The sequence below is a fragment of the Monodon monoceros genome, unplaced genomic scaffold (assembly GCF_005190385.1).
Source record: "Monodon monoceros isolate NGI ecotype Baffin Bay Population unplaced genomic scaffold, NGI_Narwhal_1 Super_Scaffold_19, whole genome shotgun sequence".
Taxonomy (NCBI): Eukaryota; Metazoa; Chordata; class Mammalia; order Artiodactyla; family Monodontidae; genus Monodon; species Monodon monoceros.
The window spans coordinates 28,263,746-28,288,434 of NW_021703775.1; the positions used below are offsets into that span (position 1 = coordinate 28,263,746).

At 54.7% G+C, this 24,689-nt stretch overlaps 1 protein-coding gene across 13 annotated transcripts in view; it reads right to left on the reverse strand.

Moving 5' to 3' along the window:
• Nucleotides 1–24,689, reverse strand: part of DYSF (dysferlin) — a 222,354-nt gene that overhangs the window by 112,856 nt on the left and 84,809 nt on the right. For all 13 annotated transcript variants that reach the window (XM_029231978.1, XM_029231975.1, XM_029231971.1 and 10 more), the window contains 9 exons: nt 16,683–16,798; nt 16,045–16,158; nt 14,474–14,651; nt 13,781–13,905; nt 11,739–11,845; nt 6,454–6,646; nt 4,240–4,395; nt 575–706; nt 324–490 (listed from right to left, as the gene is read on the reverse strand). In XM_029231978.1, the coding sequence (XP_029087811.1) occupies nt 324–490; nt 575–706; nt 4,240–4,395; nt 6,454–6,646; nt 11,739–11,845; nt 13,781–13,905; nt 14,474–14,651; nt 16,045–16,158; nt 16,683–16,798 (1,288 nt within the window). The remainder of the gene's footprint in view (nt 1–323; nt 491–574; nt 707–4,239; nt 4,396–6,453; nt 6,647–11,738; nt 11,846–13,780; nt 13,906–14,473; nt 14,652–16,044; nt 16,159–16,682; nt 16,799–24,689) is intronic.

Genomic DNA, 24,689 nt, shown 5'->3' on the forward strand with positions numbered 1-24,689 from the left:
GAGGGGCACTAAAGGAGGGATTAACACGCAGAGAAGGGAGCGGGCTTTCTGTGGTATCTTGGAGGAAAAGGCCATAACCAGTGGACGCAAAGCCCACTGGAGGCCAGCTTCGGTTCAATCATAAAGGACTTTCCAATCATTAGAGCCCTTGCAGAAAAGAATGCTGCCTCGTGATCCCCCAGTCCCGGGAGAGTTCAAATGGAAGTCGCTATGACCAGCGTAGGGGCAGCGGCCGTAGACAGAGGGATGAATAGAGCCGAGGCCCTTTCAGAAAAATGGCTGGGGCAGACGGGGTCCCCAAGCCCTCCCTGTCCACAACTCACGTCTTCTCTGGACACACGAACCAGTCTCCAGCCCAGGCCCAGCCAGCTGAGGGGCGGAAGCTCTCCTTCGGTAGCTTGATCTTGCCCGTGACGTCAGAAAATTTGGGGTAGGTGAGGCCCGTTGTGCCCCAGTTCCCGACCAGAGCCAGCTTGGTCTGGTTCTCATACTGGAGAGTGAGCAACAGAGAAGTGAGTGGGGCTGCGGTAGCTTTGGGGCCGGGGGTAGGGTGGGCAGGCGGTCAGGCACTCACGGTTTCAGCAAAGACGGAGAGCTTGCCCTCAGCAAACTGGTTGAACTCCTTTTCATCCACAGAGAGCCCGAACCAGAGCCTGACCCGAATCTGAACTGGCATCCGGGCTCCGGGCACCCCCTCCATTGGATACTGGGTAGCAGAGAAGGAGAGAAACCCACAGTCCCCTTCAGGGTCAGTATGTCTCGACTTGGGGGAGCCTCCAGGCCTGAGCATACCAGCCTGACACCCCATCAGGTATGTGCTCTGTTGGAGGACTTAGAATTTCATGGAAGAGGGGTGTATGACTAAGAAACGCCCCCACCGGCCAAGATTCCTTCCCATCAGAGGAGAAGACTGCATCCTCCCCATCTAGATGCTCTCTGCAGAGACGAGCCATGTCTAGACCGGGAGCCCCCATTCTCCCCTCTCCCACCACATCCTCATTTCTGTTCTCTTCTAGAATAGCACTGTCCAATGGAACTTTCTGCTACAGTGGAAATGGTTTATATCTGCACAGTCCAATGCACTAACCCCATGTGGCAGCTGAGCCCTTAAAATGTAGCTGGTGTGACTGAGAAACTGAATTTTTAGTTTTATTTAATTAATTTAAATTTAAATAACCATATATGGCTACCATATTCGATGGTGCAGTTCTAGAACATGTCTTTATAAGAGATAGAAAGGTCTGGGCTTCCCTGGTGGCACAATGGTTAAGAATCCACCTGCCAACGCAGGGGACACGGGTTCGAGCCCTGGCCCAGGAAGATCCCACATGCCACGGAGCAACTAAGCCCATGCGCCAGAACTACTGAGCCTGCGCTCTAGAGTCCACGAGCCACAATTACTGAAGCCTGTGCACCTAGAGCCTGTGCTCCGCAACAAGAGAAGCCACCGCAATGAGAAGCCCGCGTGCTGCAATGAGAGTAGCCCCCGCTCACAGCAACTAAAGAAAGCCTGCGTGCAGCAACGAAGACCCAAGGCAGCCAAACATAAATTAATTAATTAATTTTTTTAAAAAAAAGAGAGGTAGAAAGGTCTGAAAGGGGAGGAGGTTAAAGCCTCTCCCTTCGTTTTCAGTTTGTTTTTTTTTGGGGGGGGGGGTTGGCTGGATGTTAGTGTATCATCTGATATCCCTACCCTTTTAAGTGCTTATCAGTCTGTTAACCACTATTCACCGGTCTTCAACTGCTTTTTATCCTGAAACTTTCAGAAGCTCTGCCAAAATGGAATAACCACAACAACCCAACATAAAAAATTTATTCTCCACAACTGCTTCACCATTTGACTGAAATCAAGGGTCAGATATGGGCCTGAAGAGCAGAAATGCCTCACTTTTAGAATAACACACAGTTCCTTAGAGGAAGTAATACATTAACTACCCAGGCTTCATGTGTGTGAGCTTAGAGGAGTGTCTCCTCTGGGACGTGGAGCTGAATGAGACGAGAAAGTCTTGGTGGGTTCAGAGGAGGAGAGGGAGGCTGAGGTAAGGGCTCTCTAACTGGTAGAGGAGGCCCGGATCCCCGGAGGGAGGGCCCAGGCCGGGTAAGAGGGTCAGGAAGGGGTGTCATGGCAAGGCATTAACAGTCTCACCCTTCATCCAGCCTCTCTGCCTTTGGTTCATCCTCGGTGAAGCCTGGAGGAGCCCCTGACCCCAAGTGTCAACCCCCAGAAACCTCCCCATGGCTGCTCCCTTCAGTGTCCTCTCCCTTGGGGTGGTTAGCAGCCTTTCCCCCTCCAAACCACCAGCCCCAGGGAGATGGCAGGAATGCCTGACCACCCCCTTCTCCCTCCGCCCCCAGTCTCTCCCCTGCCCTCCCCCAGACAGGGCCAGCCTGCTGGACCCAAAATAGCAACAGCAAATAAAGAAATGTCTAGTTTGGGGCTCCTCTCCCTCTCTGCTGGTGCTCATTTTTTCCAACTTTGGTTTAAGTTAAGAAACACCAATGTTTTCTTGGTCTCTGCTTGCTGCCAACATTTTTGTAGAGCTTGCTCAGGAGCTACTGGCGGGGCTCATAAACTCAGTGGGGAAGACTTCGAGAAACAATCCTATATCTTTTTTTTTTTCCTTGCTTGGGATCAGGGAAATTTTTCAGTTTGCATTTCCCTGAGGCTGCAGGGCCAAGAGGTCAGAGACCGATCCCGTTCACCGGCATCCACCAGGCCCACTCCTGCAGCCCCACCTCCACTGTAGCCTGACAGCCCTCCCTAGTTATCCCCATTCAGATGTGACCGCTCCTTGACTTCCTTTCCCATCTGCCCTACCAGGCAAGGAGCTGGCTTGGGAGGGAGGAAAGCAGGATGCTAGGAGGTTAGGATCTCACGAGGAACATGCCCTGAGGTGGGAGGGGCAGCCCGCTGCCTGACACCCCCGCCCTCTTTCTAGGCAAAGCCGGCTCTCCTCCGAAGTACCAATGACCCAGACGCAGATATCTGATCATCCCTGGCCCTGCGCTGGCCTCCAGTCATGGTGCTGGTAGAGCCTCCTCTCCCCAGAAGGAAAAAGGGAGAAGAGGAGAAAAAAACTGATATTCATTGATCACCTAGTTCCAGTCAGACCCTTGACCTGTGTTACCTAATTCCATCCTCAAAATTGTGATCAGGGCAGCCTGATCTTTGTTTTATAGGTGGGAAAAAAGCATTCAGAGAGGTTAGACAATCTGCCCAAGACCACACAGGATTCCAGCCAGCCCTGCAACCTGTCCACACGCTCCGGGCCTTTGAAACCTGTCTCCTCTGCCCACCTCAGGGGGCAGCAAGAATGACTGATCGGTGTACGAATGGGTCGACCAATAGCCACTCAGAGGTTCGAGGCTAAGGTTAGTCCACAGCGACTTCGTGGAAGAGGTGAGATGGAAGGAGGTCCTGGTGTGGATGGGAAGAGACACGTGGGGAGAGAGGGTTGAAGGCCAGGCAGTTTACGATGCCGGCGGAGCCAGCTGGAGTCAGCCATGCATGGTGAGGGACGGCCCTCCCCACGGGACGCTCCCCTGGGCCGCGACAGCCACAGCTCAGATTTCCCCGAATTCTGTCCCGACCAAGCAGCCTGGGCTCTGTGTCCCCACATGAACCCAGAGAGGAGGACGGGGACCTCCAGGCACCTGCTCACTTCCCTGTTACCCACCCCCCAAGGCTGAGACAAGATGGCGGGAGGACAAAGGGCAGGAGAGGTGGAGTGGGGTGACTGGAGGGACAGGATTACCTGCTCCCAGATCTCTGATGGAGCAGAGCCATAGGCACAGCCGGTGCCCAGACACCAGCCTTCCCTCAGGGAGGAACCTGAACCCACGTGTGACTCCACCTGAAGCCAAACCCTCGGGAGGTGGGAGGGGGGAGGCAAGTCTGTGCCCGGGCTCCCAAAGGCTGGCGGTGGGAGCTGAGGGCTGAGGCCGCCCACCAGGGAGCTGGCTGGAGGGGAGCACAGCCTCGGGAGTCAGCCCCTCCTTCGTTCCCAGCACCCCTGGTTCCAATTCTCACCTGCTCCCTTTCCAGACCAGGTGCATGGGGTCTAGGGACTTTGTGGGGAGAGGGGAGAAGGGAAGTCTTTTTATGCAAGCCCTCGGTCCCTTCCAAGAGCAGAGTCTAAAAACTCGGAGTCTGACAGAGAACAGGAGGGGAAACAGAAGGGGTGCGGACCACCCTGGGGGTGACAAAGTATGACCATGACTTAAGGAGAAACAACCCACTTTCAGAAACATCGTCTGCAGCTTTCCACAATTCTTGCCACAGTAGCTGGTGCCCCGTCGGGAGAAGAGGACCTCGTGGGTGGGCACCCGCTGGTACGCCACCCGCTTGTCACCCTGCAGCATCCAGATGACGATGTCAGGCAGGCTGTTCTGGGGCTGGAGAGAGGGCGGCAGTCAGGGTGGAGATGGTACCGCCCAGCCCACACCCTCAGCCCCCTCTCCCCAGGCCTCTCCTCCCAGCTCCCACCCCCAGCCACCCCCTTGACCTCCCAGGGCTGGCTGGGCACCCCTGTCTTCAGTAGCTCTGAGCCCCCAGGGATAGGGTGACAGGCTGCCCCCGGCTCACACGAGGAGCCCACCAGGAATTCACTAAGCTGCGTTCACGTTTTCTAGGAAGAGACACTGCTTCCTGGAGCCCCAAGTTCTTAGATCCCCTCCACTGGGTGGGTAGATAGAGGCTGCCGGTGGGGAAACATCAGAGGATCTGATTTGACCCTAGAGATGACATTGCACTTAAGGTGCCGCCCCCTTCCTCACCCCTGAGAGCAGAAGCGAATCCACAGAAGGGGTGCACCTTCCCAGAGGACACACGATCCCTCCTCCCTCTAACAGCGGGGACCCTGGGGGTCTGGCCCTTTTCTGGGCCTGCTGACACTGGGCTCTGAAAATGGGGACTAGCCCAGACTGCAGGGCCCTTGAGCCCCTCTGAGCCTCTAGGCGTGAGAACTGCTCCCAGCTGCCACACTCAGGAGAGGCGGCCAGTTGGCTAAGTCCATCTTCTCCCAAGGTTGCCGAGCAGTGTGGTCAGCGGGGCAGGGTTGGGTCTCGAAGCCAGGCTCCTGCTGAGAGCTGATGGCTGGCACACTCCCTCAACACCTCCTGGGCTGTGTCCCTTCACCCCTACAGCAAGCCCAGAGGCAGGCACAGGTGAGGAAATTCAGGCTCAAAGAAGTTAGGAACTAGGGTTTTCTGATTCCAAATGTGTGTTTCGAACCACGATACCAAGGGTTCTCAAAGTGTGATCCCCAGAGCAGCCACAGCACCACCTGGAAACTCACTGGAGATGCAAATTCTCAGGCCCCGTCCCAGACATGCGGGATCAGGTGGGGCTTGTACCCAGTTTTAACAAGGCCTTCGGGGGATTCTGATGCACACTCAAATTTGAGAAAGGCTCTCTCCGGTCTCCCTCACAGTCCATAGCACCCGTTTCACCTTAACCACTCCCAGCCATAACACAATCTGCGTGAGAGTTCCGGGGTCTGGGCCAAGACATGGAAGACAGCCTGTGACCCTCCCAAAGGGATGGTCCACAGCCACTGCCAGGGGTCGTCCTGGGGCTGAGCAACACAGTGGCCCCCGGGTAACCGGCCACACGTCCAAGGCCCCGCTTGGGGACGAGCCAAAGCTGACTCTCAGGGACCAACATTTCAGGCTGCCTCCCCTCCTGAGCACCCCTTCCACCTCCTGGACTCCCTTCTCCCCTTCAACAAGTCACTCCTCCAGAAGCCACTCGCAGGCCCTGCCTTTCTCTGCACACTCCTTCTGGGAAGATCCTTCCTCACCATCCCTCTCCCCGGGGGTCCCAGGTGGCTCTGGCCAGGGTAGGTGGCAGCTGTGTCCACCTGTGACATATGAGCAGACCTTCCTCCTCATTCTGGACAAGTCTGCGGCCTGCCTGCTTCCCTGCAGAGCTGGATAGGGGCAGAGGGGTCAGGGTATAGATGCAGAGTTACTGCAGGTGCAGCCTCCTCAGGCCTGGGGCTCAAGGATATCCAGGAGGGCAGGAAATGCAGGGTCCCATGAGAGGCAGGTTTGAGGCCAGGGGTAGACAGGTTGGTGGGCAGAAGGAGTTGGGCCCCTGGGGGAGCAGCCCCTGGCACTGAACCTAGAGCCGGGAGCCCCGGTTCTGGTCCCAGCTCTGTCTCTGACGTACTTTGGCAGCATTTATTAAGCACATTTATCGAGCATATTTGGGGGCATTTATCGAGCACCTACTAAACGCCAGGCTCTGCTGGGCCCTACAACACCCAGTATCCCATTGCATCCTCTGTCCTCCTTCTATGAATGGGGACACGGAGGCTCAGAGAGGTTAAGTCACCTGCCCAAGGTTACCCAGCAATGGAGCCAGTGTGGATCATGGTCCAGACATTCCCCACATCCCTCCCAGTTCTGACACTCCAGGCAGGAAGGAAGGCACCTCTCAGGGGCAGCTACCTCATCTGCCAGGGCACGGAGACGCAGGAGCCAGTCCTCAGCCTGCTCCAGGGCGGTGGGGAGTTCACTGTGGCCGAGCTTCAGGGCCTGGGCCGCCTCAGTGATCTGGCTCAGGTGACGGGTGCGCAGGCGGTACAGGTAGTGGTCCAGGTGGGTGGCGAAGGGCGTCTCTTGAACATTACCCAGGGGTTGGCTGTGACGGACAGACAGACGGGATGTCCCCGACGAGCAGGAGCCCAGCGCTCGCCCAGGCCCAGGTGCAGGCAAGCACGTACACACGTGTGCACAGGCCCCCCCCCAACGGGTCTCACACCCTCAGCCTGCCTGCTGGCTGCGGCGTGTGCCCTGGGTGCCTCCTCCAGCCATCTCTTCCAGGAAGCCTGCTGCAGCCACACTGGCCAGTGTGCCCCCCACTCTGAAGCGCCCCAGCCCTTTATTCTGGGGCTGCCTGTCTGGAACCTATCCTCAAGCCTCCAGTCGTGAGTCCCCTCTGCCCACCTGAGTGCACGTCCCCAGAGGCCCAGTGGGTCCCTCCCTCCCCCCGGCGCCCTCCTAGAGCAGAGGCGCAAGCACTAAGTTGCCTTTGGCTGAAGCGAATCCATTCTGTTGTACGCACACGTTCTTCAAGAAGGAAATTTATGGAGCCCTGACAAGCCACTGCAGACGCTGTGGGGAGGCCGGCAGCCAGCAGTACAGATGTGTCGACCCAGGGCGGCCGCACAACACCCCTCCCAGAACCCTCTGCTTTGGGAAGCCTCTGGAGAGGAGCTGGGGGTACACGCAGTCCCAGAAACACAGCCTTAAGCCTCCAGTCAGGGGGTTGGGTTTAAACTCAACCCCATTTAGAGGCGAAGAGCTCTGACCACCCCCATCCAAAGGATGGGCTCCCTCTCCGGGCTCCCTAAAAGCCCTTTATGTGGCTGGCCCTGGCCATACGAAGCCCCAGGGCCAGTGAGTGCACACGCGAGGGTCACACAGGATGGAGTGGGGTGGGAGGGGGCGTCTGTGCTCTTCCTCGCCAGGCAGGACCCTCTAGATCATCCCTGCTGGAGGGTAGGGGGGCTGCCCCACCCCCACCCCCACCCCGCTAAGCCCCTGACTCCCAAACAGGACATCAGTCAGGCCCGCTCGCTCGCCACATCTGCTGCCCCACCTCACGCTCCCCGCCCCACAGTGTCTCGGCTCCCGGCTCCCGGCTGATTTATTTTTCTGCCAATTTCCCCGAGCTATGCAGAACCAATTACCGCCGAGTGCAGCGGCACCGCCGCCGCCAGATACACCACTCTGGCAGGCCCTCGGCGCTCTACATTTTTCCTGTTATTTTTTTTAATTGAATTTTTAGGGTGGGGGGAGCAGTACGCAAACTCCATCTCGGGAAACTTAAGCCCCGAGGCCTGTCTCAGGTCACGTACTGCACACCCCGTAGTAATATAATATTTACTGCCCCGAGGGTGCCTCGGATGGGGCTGCCCCAGGCCAGGAGAGGGGCGGCCTCCATCCCCAGCCCGCTCGAACGCGGCGGAGGGGCATGTTCGGTGGGTGAAGGGGGGGGCCTGGGCCAGAGTCCTGGGCTGGGCCTGCAGGGAAGGAGGCGTGAGTGGGCCTGAGTGTGGGGGCAGGCGGGTCTGGAATGGGATATGGGGAGGCAAGCCAACCAGGGTGATTTATGCTCCCGGCCTGGGTCGGGAGCTGAGAGGGACTGCCGGGCAGACCACCAGAGGGAGATGTTCATGGAGGCTACCAGCCCAGCCAAGACTCCCCAAGAAACAGCCGGGACCTGTAACTGCCACAAACAAGATGTCTCAGCCCTTTCTCACCCCAAAAAGCCCAAAACAGGGTACAGAAAGAAAGGGAGACCTGGAAGAGGAGGCTGGATGACACTGCCCCAACCCCAAGCAGGGGCAGTCGCCCTGCCAACCCTGGCTGACTCGGAAATGGCAGGCGGGCCCAAGGCAGGGCTCAGCATAGGCTGGGAGCAGAGCTGGGCTGCTCACAAGGTTGCTGCCTGCCCCTGAGGTGAGTGGGTGCCTTTAACAGGGACAGCCGCCTGGGAGCGGGCAGTGTCCTGCCTGAAAGATAAACTGGCCGCTGGCTCATTCATTTCACTCCCCACGAGCAACAGCTCTGCTGGTCCTGGCTGGAGGCTGGGTCCAGGGATGAGACCCAGGCCTGCCCTCAGGGAGCCCCTGGAACAGACAAGCAAGCAAGCTAGATCCCCCTGAGCAGCCTCAGGGTCTGGAGCCCTTCCTGGAGGAAGTGGCCTCAAGCTGCACTGGCAGGGCCAGCGGGAGCTAGTGAGGCCAAGAAGAGCAGGAAGGGTGTTCTGGCCAGAGGAGCGGTATGTGCACAAGACAAAGGCTCAGAGGCAGGTGGGCGTTGGTTGGAGGGAGGTGGGGTTGGGGGGTGAGCCAGCACAGAGGCTCCGAAGGGCTAGAGGGTAAGACTACTGAGGTCCAAAAGGCAGGCAGTGGGGACAGAGAGGCCCATCCATCAGAGGAGAGCTGCAGCTTTTCCTAAAGGCAACAGGAGCCGCCGCAGGGCTGAAGTGGAAGCGGCACCGCACCGTTTTAGGAAGATCACAGAGAATGAATTGGATGTGCTGGTGGACACCCAGGTGGAGGTGTGCAGCTGGTAGTTGGGTCCATGGGTTGAGAGATGAGAGGAGAAGGCTGATCCGGAAGAAAAGAGTGGGCGCCACTGGCCAGGGGGAGAGGGGCTCCCAGGGAGATGAGGCAGGGAGGGGTCTGACCAAATGAAGGACACTGATGTTGGATGTTGGGCAGGGGCTGGCTGGAGGAATGGGTGAGCAGCCAGGTCATCTGTGGCAAGCTGGCTCACGTCCCCCATGCCCAGCTGCCCTGCTATCAGCTGTGACGCCCAGCACAGAGCCGGCCAGGGGCGGGGGTGGAAGCTCTCTTGCTGCGGCCCCAGGGCCATTAGTGGCCTCAGGTGGTGCCAAAGGAACTGGTCCTGAGGCCCAGCGTTCTCCCCAGAGAGCCATGCGTGCACTCCTGAGGGGATGGGACCCTCCTCACAAGCCCTTGACCTGGGACCCGGGCTCCCCAGGAGGGCCCTGGCCACCGTCTACCCCCAGGAGAATGATTCAAGGGGACCAGGCTTTGGCATAAGCATTTTTAGCCAAGTCCGCCAAGAACAGAGCCCTGAGAGAGCGGAGTGACAGCCCAGGACCTGGGACCCACCCATCTCAGATGTTTCAGGCACCTCAGACCCACCAAGGCCCACACCACGCGTGAGTCACAAGGAGAGCGCAGTGAACCGAGAGCCGGGGCCCACCCTCTGCACCCGAGGCTGTCAGGCCGGGCAGTGGGGCACAGCCAGTCAATCGGCAGCCCCCTCTGCTGACCACACCCCCGTGTGCCCCTCTAGCCTTGCTCTGACCTCTGACCTCCAGACCACAGATGCCCACAGGCACCTGCCACTCAACACGGCCAGCCCTGAATTCCTCATCCTCCCCCAAACCTGCTTTTCTCCTGCTGACTCCCTCCAGAAGCGGCTCTGCTCTCCATCCACCTGCTCTGGCCAGAGCCAGGGAATCATTCTGGACCTTCCTTGGGCCCTCACACTCAATCCACCATCAAAGCCTGTCTAGTACAGAGCAGCACAGCGAGGGGGCTCAGCCCCTTACTAGAGGCATGAATCTGGGCAATTCACCTCTCCATGCCTCAGTTTCCTCATCTGTAAAATGTGGATCATTCTACTTCCTACCTCATGAGATTTTTATGATTAGCTAATACATGTGAAATTCTCAGAACAGCACTTGGCACAGCGAGTGTTCCTTATGAGGCTGTTACCACCATGATGCCTCCTGAAGAGTCCACGCTGCCCTCTGCTTCTCTCACCCCACGTCCCCACGTCCCTGCCTTGGGTGAAGGCTTCGTCCAGTTGCCCCTCATCACCACCCCCAGCCCACCTCTTACGCTGCAGCAAGAGTGAGCGTCTGAATCCCGGGGATCCCTGTGCCCCAACAGCCCCCAGGGCTGAGCTTGCCTTAGCAAACCCTGGAGGTCTGTCGCCTCGGGACTGCAGTTTCCCTTGCAGCCCCAGGAGGCAGCAGGCATTTTGGGCTCCTGCGTCTGTGCCCGGCAGTCCGCTCTCCAAAGGCTGACTCCTTCCCCTCCGGAGTTCACGTAGGGCGTCCCCTCCTCCAGGAAGCGTCTCCGATTTTGATTTGCGTGAGATGCATCTGCTCTGAGCTACTAGGGCACACGCCTCAAGCCCCTAACACACTTTCTTTCATTTGCTCACTTCTGCCTCATCACCCCCAGGAGGGCTTGAGGCAGGGTCATTTCTGATAAAGGTGCACTTCCCAACTGGGGTACAAAGGACCAGAGCGGCACTGTGGCAGGCAGCCAGGGTCACGGATTCCTGATTTGCAGCATGAAGGCATTTCTCATGCATTCCCGACAGCGGCTGGGATGATAAGATTTAGAGGGGGCATAGAATACATTTGCATATATTTACACTTAATCCCATAGAAAGTAGAAAGAGGCCTGTTTATTATTAAGTCCATTTAATAGCTGGGAAAACTGAGGTCCAGAGAAGTGAAGTTGCCCAAAGCCACAAAGGTGGTTAATGGGATGAGAATCTAAATCTCCTCACGTTTCTTCTTCTCAATAATAATTACAGCTACCGTTTATTAAATACTTCCTAAGGACCAGGCATTTTGCTTGTGTGATATTATAAAGCAGTTATTCTTAATGTCAGGTTGAAGATGAGGAAAGCAAGGTTCAGAGCAGGTGAGTGGTGAGCTCCAAATCGCCCAGCTGTAGAGGAGACGCTCCCCCTTCTGCCAGGACCCCGGGACCCGGAGGACCCCCATTCTCCTTCACCCCCCAGCGCCCCCTTTTCCTGAAGGTGACAATCAGCCGTGTTAATACAAGGCTAAACAGAAACTGTGGTCCCCAACATGGCCTTGGGGGAAGGAGGGGTGCCGTCACTCCCACCAGCCAGCTCCTCCTGGAGATTCCATCAGAGAAGTAAGAGGCTGGGGATCAGAGACACAATGCTCCCCATTCAGGTGAGCCTGGCCGCCCCGGCGGGCCCACAGCTGCCGTCGCTGCAGGGAGATTTATGACCTGCTCTAAATGTCACCTTTTCAACTCCCCGCGCTGGCTCCACCACCTTTGGACTCAGCATGGGCTGGACTGCTGGCCAAGCATGGCTGGGGAGACGTGCAGTCGCTCACCGCCACACACGAACGCTCCCGGGGAAAGGGCCCGGCCGAGCCAGGAAGGGAGGGCGCGTGGGTGCCAGGCACCCCGTACCTGCAGCCTGCAATGAGCTCATCCATCAGCTGAGCCACCAGGGAGTCCACGTCCTCGGCAGAGTGCTGAGCCTTCAGGGCCAAGTGGACCTGCTCCAGGCCGGCTTCCTGTGGAATGGGCGGGCAGGGGTTGGGAGGGTCACCGTGGGACAGACCCTTAACCCCAGGCAATGTCACCACAGCCCGGTCCCACCAAAAAGAGAGAACGGTTAGAGCCGAGAAGGCAGAGCCCAGACCCCACAAACCAGCACCTGTCTTGGCTCAAGAAGCTTCCAGGATTCCCCACACCAAACAGATCCAAATTCCCAAGCCTGGGACGCCCACCCCACGGGCTCTCCACGGGTCCCCGTCAAGCCAGGTCTAAGGTCTCATAGGTAAGTGACCTTGGAGCCGGCTCCCCTTCCCCCCGCCCCGGCACCCTCTCTCCTTTCCAAGTCCTGCTACCCAAGCAGGCTTGGGTCCCTCCTCCTTCCTTCAGGAGCGCTCAGACAACCTGCAGTAATGGGGCTGCCCTCTCCAAACTCCTGTGGCCAGGTTGTACGCCAGTGGCACCTGGTCTCCTCCATGGAGCTCTCCTCCCTGGGCCTCAGGCCTGAGCTGGGAGGCAGAGATCTCTCATGGGACACCCCTCAGGCCAAGGACTTGCCCCTCAGCCCCCCACACCCTTCCCCACCTCAACCTTCCTGAGCGTGTGCCGTGTGCTCCACCCTGGGACCACCATGCTGGGCACAGACAGGCCCTGGAAGGATCAGTGAACCCCTGCCCGCAGGGAACGGCTTGGAGAGAACAGCTGGCCCAGAAGATGCTGGACTTGCACAGCATCGACTCCGAGTTCTCCCAAACCAGGTATGGGCTGGTCCCCTCCCTGCCACAGAGCTCTGGGTCTCAGGGAAAGTGTGGTTCACCACGGCCCCTGACTGGGGCCTGCATCCCCCCCCAGCCACTCTAAAATCCCCACCCCCGCTTCCCTTTCCCTCCTCCACCTGCCCAAGCCTCTCCAACCCCCTTCCCTCCACCCTGCTGCCCCTCGCAGGCCCCAGCAGCATGGCCACGCCTGCCTCCCCATGTCGCCACGGGCCACACACCTCGCGGGTGAGCCTCCACCCCAGGCACACACAGAGGGGGCTGGGAACCACCACCAGGATCGTCTCACCCTGGCCTCTACACCTCTGCCCACTCTGATTCTCCTCCGCTCCCTGGCCAAGCACCAGGCCTGCAACTCCCAGCCTCCACCATTAACCCCCGGCCACATCCAAGACAGGACTCATCACCTGACCTCGTAGACCCTGTTCTTCTCCCCAGCTTCCCAATTCCCCAGTCACCGGAGTCCCTCCTCACAGCCCCCAATTCAACAGACCACCAAGTCCTGGCAGCTCAAGTCCTTCAGTTTTTTCCCTGAGGTCAGCTCCTTCCCAGAGCCCAATCATCCTCCCCTGGACCCCTGCAAGGACATCCTAACGAGCTCCCAACTCCCCTCACTGGACGCGGCCCCCCTGCTGCCACGCGATGCCTTCCTGATGCTCCTTGGTCCCTCTCCCCTCCGAGCCGCCCTCCCTAGGGACTCCTGGAGCAGAATGTGAGTTTGAGTCTCTGCAGGAGAGGGGTGGGTGAACCTACACTCTGCTTTACTAAGCTGACTCTAGGCTGACTCGTGAAGACAGGGGCAGCAGCTGTTCATGTCTACCCTCTAGCTAGAAGTTCCCAGCACAATTCTTGCTGTGGCAAGAGTCAAAGGCACTTGATGAACGAATGAAGGAAGGAAGGAATGGGCGGTGGCTCTGTCCTCTGCTCCCAGCTCAGTTCCTCTCAGCTTTTTCTCTGTGCTATCTCCTACATCAGACTGGGGGCACCCCCAGGGCTGTGCTCCCTCCCTCTCCTCTATTCCCAGTAGGCAGGACAGGATCACAAGCCCGGCCTGGTCAGGTTTCAGGGGACCCCAGGCATCATGAGGTCTGCAGGCTTAGCACCCACGGAAGCAGGTCTGAAGACACCCGCCAGGGGTGCGCGCACAGGTTATTGTGGGTGGGGCCGGCTTCCACTCACCAGCTGGTCAGCGATCCTAAGCAGCTTGTTCTGAGCCTCGACTCTGTGGCTGATGTCCTCCCAGTAGGATGACAGCACTACCACGGGCTTCACGTTGCCCCAGGGTAAGTAGTAGTAGTGGCATCCTGGAAGGACCCAAGGGCCTGGTGCTGAGCCAGGAGCGGAGTGGTGCGGGGACCGAGGGGAGGATGGATGCGAGCACCTGCTCCCCCACTGAGAACGCCCGTGGATAGCCGTGGCTCGGCCAGTATCCCCCAGTGCCCAGACAAGGTGCCAGAGTTCCCTTCCCACGTGGGACAGGCAGCTGCCACCCTCATGAGGGCTCCTTAACACATCAAAACCGAGGGGCTGTTAGAAGGGCCCTGGGAATCCCACACTCTCCGAAATCTCTATGCCAAGCCCGCAGCCACCGTGTGATAACTGATCGCCACAAGTCAGGATCAATGCTGACCACTGCTGGTTTCGAGAACCCAATCTATGGGTCCCAGCAGGGATGCACCTGGAGATGAGCAGGGGAAGGCGGCACGGGGGTGGGGTGGGGGGAAGCAAACCAGGGGGTCCCCCAAACAGGTGTGCCCAGGGCCAGAGCCTTTGGGCGAGCCTCCAGCAGCTTTCCCCAGGGGGCAGGATTTAGGGCTCAGCCCACTGCTCAGTGGTCTGGGTCCCAGCCAGGCGCGTGGTCTCTGGCCTCACCATCAAAGACCGCCCGGCTGTACTGGGTGGTGGAGGCCAGTGGCAGGCAGGTCGTGTCGAACTTGTTCCCGTAGTTCCCGATGCTGACCTCAAACTGGACCGCGTCGTCAACGTCCTGCAGCATGGTGGCCGAGTAGAAGGCGGCAAAGAGCGAGTATTTGCGCCTCCGGAGGTATTTCTGGGGGCAGAGAGGGCAGCAGCGGGGTCAGGGGGAGGAGGGAAGAAGACACCAGCATGGGGAGGGGTCACGTGTCTCGCAGGCCCTGGCCATGCCCGGCACCCAATAAATCCTGGCTGGACGGATGGGTGGCGAGTGGTCCAGCTCTGCCCCACAGCCCAGATTTGGTTAGTAACTGAGCAAACACATTCCAGGCCTGTGTGTTTGGCCATGTTCCTCTAATAAGGTCCATGCCTCCAAGGTCATGCTGCTCCTTAATCCAAACAAACAGCGATGGCACCGCCACCCCGGGGAGCCTGCTCCCGCATCTGCTGTTCAGAAGGGGCCGAAGGCTCTAAGCCACCATGCCCCCACCCAGAGCACCCACCCTGCACCACTGAGGCTCTCCACCATGCCAGCCAGCTCTGCAGCAGTGCATGCTGCCACGTGCGTGGGATGAACGAATACCATTGTCCCCTCCGGGCATCGGGCACGGGGCTGAGGACATGGCAGGCACTCAACCACACACCCCAGCCTGAACCAAGATGACTTTACGATCCCCTTTGTGGAAGGCAGAGAGTAGAGGGATTATACGACTGGGTTTTTAGATAACGTGCACAGTGCTAACAGCTAACACTTACTGAGTGCTTCCTGCATGCAGGTATGAATTACTTTAATTCTCACAACAATCTCATGAGGCGAGTATAATTATTACCCCCACTTTACACATAGGGAAACTGATACAACAGATAGGTGGTCAAGTCAGAACTCAAACCAGCACTGACTACAGAGTCTGAAAGTGTACACAACCATGAGGACTCCATACAGCTGTCTCCTGGATACAAGGCCCAGCTCTACCACTTGCTGCTCTGCTACATTCGAGCCTCAGTCTCCTCATCTGTAAAATGGAGATACTCATAGCAGCCACCTAGAGGTGCTGGGAGGACTCAGTGACATCAAGAGTGTCACCAGCTAGGGAGGGTGGGAGGGAGAGAGACGCAAGAGGGAAGAGATATGGGAACATATGTATATGTATAACGGATTCACTTTGTTATAAAGGAGAAACTAACACACCATTGTAAAGCAATTATACCCCAATAAAGATGTAAAAAAAAAAAAAAAAAGACTGTCACCAGCATAGTGTGTGACACAGTCAGTGATTAAAGGGTTAGCTATTCTTACATTATTATTATTAATAAAATAGCCTCTCATTGTGCATTGAGCTCTAGACTTTAAAAACCTTCATTTATCTTCTTTGAGCCTCTGAACATTCCTTAGGGAGGCAGGGTAGGTGTTGGGTTACTCTGAGGCCCAGAGGTGTGAAGGCACATGAGTGAGGGTGGAACTGAGCCCTCCTCCGCCAGCCCCACTTGGCCACCGCCCTCTTGGCCCCTCCCAGGGCCACGCCCCTTACCTCCACCCGAAGGATGTCATCCGCAGGGAGATCTTCCACCTTCTGTTCGCTGTGCTCCACCAGCTTGGTCTCCAGGGAGAGCAGAAGCCGGCCTCGGTAGGCCACACCTTCCCCCTGAGAGGGGAGGCTGGGTCACCAGGAGCACGGTCGATGGAGGGGAGGAGGGGAAGGAAAGGAGCCTGGTCTGGCCCTGGGGTCAATCACCTCCCCGGCAACCAGGAGGGCCCTGAGCCACACCCCATCACTCTGCAGGTGAGGAAACGGTGGCCCAGAGAGTTCATGGGACATGCCACCCTGATGGTCAGCACCAGAGTCCAACCTAGCCAGGGAGAATGAAACCTGAGACAGATGGAGGCTGGGCCCCCAGAGGCCAGGAAAATTAGGGGGGTGAGGGGAGGGGGGGTCAGGCTGGCCCTGAAGGAGAGGCAAAGGGAAGGGAGTGGGAGGGAAGAAGGGGCCAGGAGGGGGTCAGGGGGAAGAAGGGTTCTCTGAGGGGGTGGCTGCCAGACCCTGGGCCCACTCAAGTCCCGTCAGGCCCTTGGAGTCCAGGCCAACTGCAGATAGTGCCCAGGCCAGGGGGGGAAGACCCCGTATGCAGGCCTGGGGCTCTGGGGGCTGTGGGTTCCTGTCTGACTCACCTTGCCCGTGTTGAGCTCTGCATAGGGGTCCGGGAAGCCAGTGAACTCCCTGGGGCTGCCGTAGAGGTTGACATAGCAGGGCCCGAAGGTGGGGAGGAAGCCCAGATGGTCATCCACTGGGAGACACAGGTGCGGATCAGAGGGGCCGCCCAGCCGAGATTTCTAGCACTCCACCCAGCCACCTTCGGGCCGGAGACCATCCCCAGCCCTCAGTTCCTCGCACATGCATGGGATGCAGCCCCCATAAATGTATAAAGGATAGTGACACCCATGAGAGCTGTCTCCCGTACGTCCCTTTAATCCTCACCACCATGCTGTGATGTGGAGATTTGCATTGATTTTATTAGTCTCGTTTCACAGATGAGGAAACTGAAGCCAAGAGATGCGCAGGAATACATGACTACAGAGAGGCACGACCCAACATGATCTAACCTCAAAGCGCATGCACTCAGCCAGCGTGCAAAGCTGGGGCTCAGGGGCCTCCCCTGCCCTGCCCCTCTCAGGCCATACCCTGTCCTGCATGCCCTCCTCATCCTGCAGTTACATCTGTGTCTCAGGCCATCTGGCCTGCGGGGAGGCACAAAGGAGGCCCAGGAGCCTGGTGACCAGAGACTCCATCTCTCAGGTGCCAGGGAGGGGGCCCAGCTTGATGCCACCTCACACACAGGGCAGCCCCCAGGCACATGTCTCCTCCACCCTTGTGTCCTTATGAAGTTGAGACAGACCATCTAACAGCCTTGACTCATCCTGGCATCCCTCCCCTTCCTTACATTGTGCAAAGAACGATATTTCAGTGGAGCAAGTTGGAGGAGAGTTTGAGAATGACACGAGTGATGAGGGAAGATCTTTTCTCCACATCACTTCCATCCTTTTTTGGAGGCTCTCTTTTGTTAATGTCATGACTTTCTAACTGACAGCCAAGTTTCCCAGGATGGGACTTCACTGGCCAGATTCTGAGAACCTTGAAAAGCCAGGGTGCCCCTTCCAGAGGAAGGAAGAGGTCATTTCCAGAAGCCTCCCAAAGGTGGGAGGTGGGCCCAGGAGCAGGTACCATCTGGGATGCTCCAATCCATACGATCATGGGTGGGGCAAGGTAGGCACAAAATAAATGGCCTCAGCAAGGAAGTACTTGAGCCAGACCCAAGGACTGACTGCAAACTCTGAGTGCTCAGACCCTGGGCGTGAGCTCCGGGGCTTGAGCCCATCCCTGAGGAGTAAGATATCACCAACTAGAAGACAGGAGCATGCCTCCCCCAGAGCCCTGCACCCAGCATCACTCGTCCTCCAGTCCCCAGCACATGCTGGGCTCTGGCATTTGGGACAGGGGTGGGAGGCCTGATGGAACTGTTGTGAGCATTACTAATTATCTGTACTAATCACCTCGATTATAATTTACCTTGTAAATTTCAACTTCAGGAGTTTTCAACTCACCCTGGCCTCCTCCTCCTGGGCCCCAAGAGGCCTTACACTGCCCCTGCCTCATCATGTACTCCCCTGCCTGCTCTACCCCTTCCCTGCTGAAGAACTAAACTCTTTTGAGCTCCAGGGCCCAGCAGATTCTGGAAAGGGTTTAGAGAGTGGGAGGGAATTGCCTTTAAAGCATTCCAAGCAATTTACATATTCAACCATGTTTGAGAGGTAACAGCCAAAGGTAAACTGGGATTGTGGTGGGGAATCTCAATCCCACCTCAGGCAAATCAAAAAATTCCCCGGCAACCAGCGCCCTTGCCCCTCCAGCAAAAACCTCAAGGCCCACACCCTTGTCATCCTGGAGGTGAAAGCACGTACGGTCTGTGGCTGGAGGAGGCGTGACCACACCTGCAGACTCCTCTGAAGTGTAAAGAAATGGAAAAGGGGTTAGGATGGGCATGGCTGGGTGGAGGACAGATTAGGTGAATGGCGCATGTGGATGGACAGTTGGCAGACAGACAGATGGAAACGCAGCTCCTGGACGGGGAGACAGATGTGGCCCGAGGCCCCAACCCCAGCCCAGCTGTGAATTTATCACACACTAAGTCAACAGCGCACCCCCCTCAGCCAGACATAGCCCCAGTGCCCTAGTGAGCGCTCGGGTCTCTCCCCACGGGTGTCTGCCTACATGGCTGTGAGTTCTGTTTGCCAATTGGAAATTGGAGCAGAAACTTGACTCAATACATTCCAGAAATAACACACGGACTTCCCTGGTGGTGCAGTGGTTAAGAATCAGCCTGCCAATGCAGGGGACACAGGTTCGATCCCTAGTCCGGGAAGATCCCACGTGCTGCGGAGAAACTAGGCCCGTGCGCCACAACTGCTGAGCCTGCGCTCTAGAGCCCACGAGCCACAGCTACTGAGCCCACGTGCCACAACTGCTGAAGCCCACGTGACTAGAGCCTGTGCTTCCTCACAAGAGGAGCCACCGCAATGAAGCCCGCGCACTGCAACGAAGACCCAACACAGCCAAAAATCAATTAATTAATGTTAAAAAAAGAAATAACACAATAAAGAAAATGTGCTTTTCCATATTATACCCAGATAAGTGAGGAAAACAAAGTACAGATGCAAAGAAAGGGTGGGGGAAACGTGAAAGGGCCAGAGCTAGGCAGTGAGGCACACCCAGCGGTCCCTGCCACAGGCAGGTTGACTGCCCTGAGTGGAAGCATTTCAAGGCACAAGATCTCCACCTAGTGGTTATTTCCAGTATTACCACTGAGGGCAGCGTGTTGCATTTTCACAACAGCAGGCACTGGGATCTGGCTTTTGACACCTGCCGTTTCAAATGAACCACAGTGCCAGGCACCCTCCATTAGCTAAAGGTTCTACTCTTGGCTATACCCTAAATGCTGGTGAGGAGTGTCTAGAAATAAGAGAAGCAAGAAAGGAGATGCTCTGGCATACTTTCGGCCTCTTGGAATCCGTCCCTCGCTTATAGGCAGGTACAAGATGCCCCCAAAAGAGTAGGCAGCCCTCGGTCTCCTTCCACGGTCCTCTCCGATTCTGCCTCTTCCCACACTCTGACCTTCCCTGTCTCCTCCTCCAACCATCTAAGTGTAGCCAAGTCTGGGGTCCTGATGGACCTGGGGTTGTGTTTGGTGAAACTCTAAATTATTTTCATTCGTTGATCACATTTACCTATTGGTCTCCTTCAAAAAACAATACCTATTGCTATTTTCCTATAGCTCCATGATCAGAGTTAAGGGCCAAGAGCTGAGTAAAACATTGTGACGGAAGAATGAGGAGAGACACAGAAAGAAAGAGTGTGGGGAAGAGAAGAGGGAACGTGCAGCCTGGATACGAGGACAGGGCTGACCAAGTGAGCCCAGAGGGCAGCACGGAGGGCAGTGAGGTGAGGCTCTGGGGGACCTGAGGCCCTGGGACCCACCCACTCCGCTCTCCACAGCAGGCCTCAGCTAGGAATGCCAGCTGGCAGAAGTCAGAGCTGCAGAAACCATAATTCATGGCCATTTTCATATCCACAGGAATAGGTTTTCATCAGTGGGGGAGCGAGGCCTCTGGTCACAGGGGAGTTTCAGCAACCACAGAGGACCGCCACGGGCACAGCTGCAGCCCCAGGAGAGCACGGCCAGGGCCCGCCGGAAGGAAACAGATTCCACTTTAAGCTCCTTCCAAATGATTACAAACAGGCCCGGTCAGTTATCTAGGGCTAATGAGGCCGAGGTCATAGTTCCAACCCCCACGTGCTTCTTGCAGAAGCAAACATGGCTTTCCACCCACAGACCAACTCTGAATCCTGGCTGCAAACTAGTGCCCAGTCCAGACACAGACGGCCCCTGTCCTACCAGCCATCTGAACAACACGTGCCTCTGGTGGCTGGGAGGACCGAGTTAGGGGGCTGCAGAGTAGCCTTGTTCCCAACCACGCCTTTTCACTAATTCCCTCACTCACTCATTCGTTTGTTCAGCAAACCTAACAGGCACAGTGTAAGGCATGCTGAGACACGGCCCTGCTGACAACTGAGGCCAATGGCTCCTAATCTGGGGGCAGGGTCCCAGGTCTCCGGGTGCTGAGGATCATCCTGGGTCCTTCCCCTGTATCTGCAGACAGCTCATAAAGTCAAGGGCAGCGTCACCAGTGAAGCCAACCAAGACAAAGCCTCTATTTAATCCTCGTCACTCTTCTGCCAAAACACAAGTGTTCTGGTGTGTTTTCCCTAAGCCCAAGGAATAGGGGCTGGGGAAGCCTCAAAACACAGATGAATGCTCCCAGTTCTGTAGCCTGAGCAGCCCGGCCCAGCTCCCTCACCTGGGGAAGCCAGAGGGCAGGCCCTCCCAGCCCGGGACCCCGCGTCTCCTGGAGAAGCTGAGGCCACTACCTGCGGCCAGCCCTGCCGCTGCCTCTGCCTCTCGGCCCATCTCCCACGCCCACGGCTTGGCTGCCTGACACCAGCCCGCGCCAGGCAGGAGGAGAAACCAAGAACTGCTGGGAAATCCTCATCATCTATGTTCCAAAGACAAAAAGAAACGAACTTTGGATTTCGTAGCTGTGGAAAAAACGGCCTGAGTGCTATTTATGTAGCACGATTTTCGTACGTACAAAGTTATAAAAGAATCTGTGTAGGTTTCATGGGTCTCATGTTCCTGTTACCTTTCGAAAGTACTGCAGCTTCTAAGAAAAGCACTCCTTATTAAAAAACCAGTTTTTTACTAAATGTTTTGGAGCACAGGGTCCAAGGAATACTTAAGTGTGCCCAGGCAAACTTGTGGGCAGAGGTGCTTAAGAGGTTAGTGTTAGGTCCTGTCCTAGCTGGAAATAAAAACAAAACACGAAAACAAAAACTCCTGGTTGGATCAAATAAGCTGGTGAACTGTGAGGCCAGGGAATATAGAGAAAGAACCCATTTTTACAGTTTGCTTTAGTTTGGGTTTTGAGAGCAGTGGGGAAATCAAGGGCCATGCATCACCCAGATGTTCTAGAACACCCCAGTGTGGAGAAAAACACAAAGATCTGAAAGTTGGGGTGACATTCTGAGGTGGCCTCAAGACAAGTGGGAAAAGCTTGGCAGGGAGAGAGGCAAGGGCTAACCTTCCAGGCCTAGAGGGAGCTTGGGAAGAACAGCTCCAGTTTGAGCAGTAAGTCTAACTCTTTTATTGCTACATAGATCAAGCTATTTAACTGCACATCTAAAACCGGTTAGCTGGTGGCAAGAAGATTCTCATTTAAGCCCAAAACAATCTGTGGGAGCCAGTGGTCCCTGAACCACGCGGGGTTGCCCATGGCCTGAGCGCCATCTAGTGGCCAAATAAACAGCTTTCTCACGTTCCCATTCAAATATTCATGATGACCCTGGAAAAGATCAAGGTCAACATCACCACCAAACGTGAAGACTGATGGGGGCACAGGGATCTAAACTCTCCCTCAGGTGGCTGACAGCTGGCGCAGCTATAGCCTCATGAAACGGCAGCTGTTGAAAAAGTCAGGTCACTTTGTGCTGTACCAGCGTCTGTCCTTGGACTCAGAGACAGGGATGGCACCAGCCAGGAAACTGGAGAAGAGGTTCCTTCCATGCCAGGAGTTCTGATCCACGAGGAGCCTAGAATACTCTCTCTCCCACCCACTCCCATGATACACTGCCCCCACCTCCAATCCTTCTACCTCTACATCCAACTCTCGGAACAGCAATCACAGAAGAAGCACCGCATCCTGGGACCAGCAGTTCCCACAGTTGGGAGGGGGAGGGGCTGGGGCAGGAGGAGCCCACATAGCAATGACTTCTGGAAGGGAGTTTCTGTGTATTCCACCAATTACAAGTATCAACGATGAAATCAGAATGACAGAATGCAGCTAGATGTTAAAGCTGAGTGAGGGCACCTGGGAGCTCATTGTAGAATTCTTTACTTTTATGTATGTTTGAATTTTCTATAATTCAAAGGTGGTTTTTGTTTTTTTTTAATGTTTCAGAGAATCTAGAAGGGATTGGTCAACTTCAAGAGTGCTAGGTGGAATCTTCCAGAAACTGGGCATGCTAACCTGTCCTCCAGATAAACATCTGAGAAGATGGGTGGACAGAGACCTACACATCCTGTCTGTGGAAAGACACCAACACTGACCAGATCTTGTGAGAGTAAATAAAGGGGGAGGGGGAAAACAGGGGGCCAACCAGTATAGGGAAACAGGGAGGAAATAGCATCTGTAAGATTCAAGAGAGTGTTCACCTGAAATTCTCAGAACACGATTTGGAATCCTCGGTAGAGTGCAGGAAGACATAGTTTTTGTGGAACAAAACAAAACTTGAGGGAGAGAACAAAGAGGAAAAGGAAAAGATAAAAAGAGAGACAGAGGGAAAGGAAGGCATGACAAGAAACTAAAAATGCAATAGTCAATTTTAAACCACATGGGAAGCAGTAAAAAGCAGAATTGGTACAGTGGGAAGAAAAATCAGATTAGGGATGCAGAAAGCCAGTAGTAGCAATACTAAACAACAGACATTACTTTGGGGTTTATTATGTACCAGAATGTAACATTTATAATCTCACTGGATCCTTACAAGAACCTTACAAGGCTGGGACTGGTGGGAGGAGACTGGAGCAACTCTCTCAAGCTGCCTGGTTCCAGAGCTCCCCTCTTACCCCTCCCGCACCCTGCCTTTAGCTGCTCAGGTAAACAATGTAAGAGTAAATGAAATCATCCCTCAGCTCAGATTTAAGGATTCTCTATGTCTCAGACAAAACTCAAGGAAAAGAGTCCTGCACCTAGACAGATCAAAGGTATTTTTCAAACTGCAAGGAAAAAGAGACATTCCTACAAACAGCATCTAGTCAGAAAAAAAAGAAAAGATTACCTACAAAGGAATCAAATCAGTCTCAGAAAACACACCAAAATAAATTCAAAATAGATTAAATATTTAAATGTAAAAAATAGAGATAAATATAACCTTGGGGTTTGCTGAAGGCCAAAAGCATGACATATGGAGCAGAAACCATACCTCCATTATTTAAATAAGAAATATTGAAAATAAACACAAGAAGTTAACTAGAAAGTTAAAAAGGAAACAACAAAATACGTCTAAAGAGTTAAAGAGTAGAAAGATGAGAGAATAAAAAATGAGAAAATATTAGAATTAATATCTAAATCCAAAAGCATATTCTTTGAAAAGTCCAATAAAGTAGGGAGAAAAAAAAAACTTCTAACTAGCCTAGTCAAGAAAAAGGAAAATTCAAACATATTTCATTAGAAGTAAGAAAGCAGAGAGAATTGTTTAAATTATAAAAGATTACTCCACACAACACTGTAAGTAAAAAAATTAGAAGACTTCAGTGTAATGAATGTTTTTCTAGGAAAATGTAGATTATCAAAATTAACTATAGTAAAAGTAACAAACTAAAAATACCAATGATCACAGGAGAAACTGAAAAGGTTTTAAAGAGCGAGTGCAACACCCACTCAAAAAGGGCACCCAGCCCATATGGTTTTATGGGTGAATTCTTTCAAACCCTCAAAAGACTATATTCTTATGATATATAAACTGTTCCAGATGTTAGAAAAGACTTTAAATCTTTCCAATTAATTTTACAGAGCCAGCATAGCCCAGATACCAAAACCTAAGAAGTAATAAGCAGACATACCAATTAAAGATAATAGAAAATCAAGAAATAGGCCCAAGAACACATTTAGGAATTTAGTATGGGATAAAAGTGGCAATTCAAAACGCAGGGAAAAGATTATTCAATATATAGCATTGGTATCACCACAGAACAATTTTGAAAAAAGTAATGTTAAACCCTTTCCTAATTCACTAAGGAAAAGATTAATATATTTAGCTGTGTAAAATTTTTTAATTTCCATATGTTAAAAACTACTAAATGGTAAAATAAGACTGACAAAAATTATTTACAACATATATGATGGGAGAAAATTAACCTCCACATACATACACAACTCCTAAAAAAACAATGAGAAAAAGACAAGCATACCATCAGAAATATAGACAAAAGCATGAATAGGCAATTTACAACAGAATAAATTTAAAAGTATATAAATATATATAATTTGTAAATGTAAGATAATTAT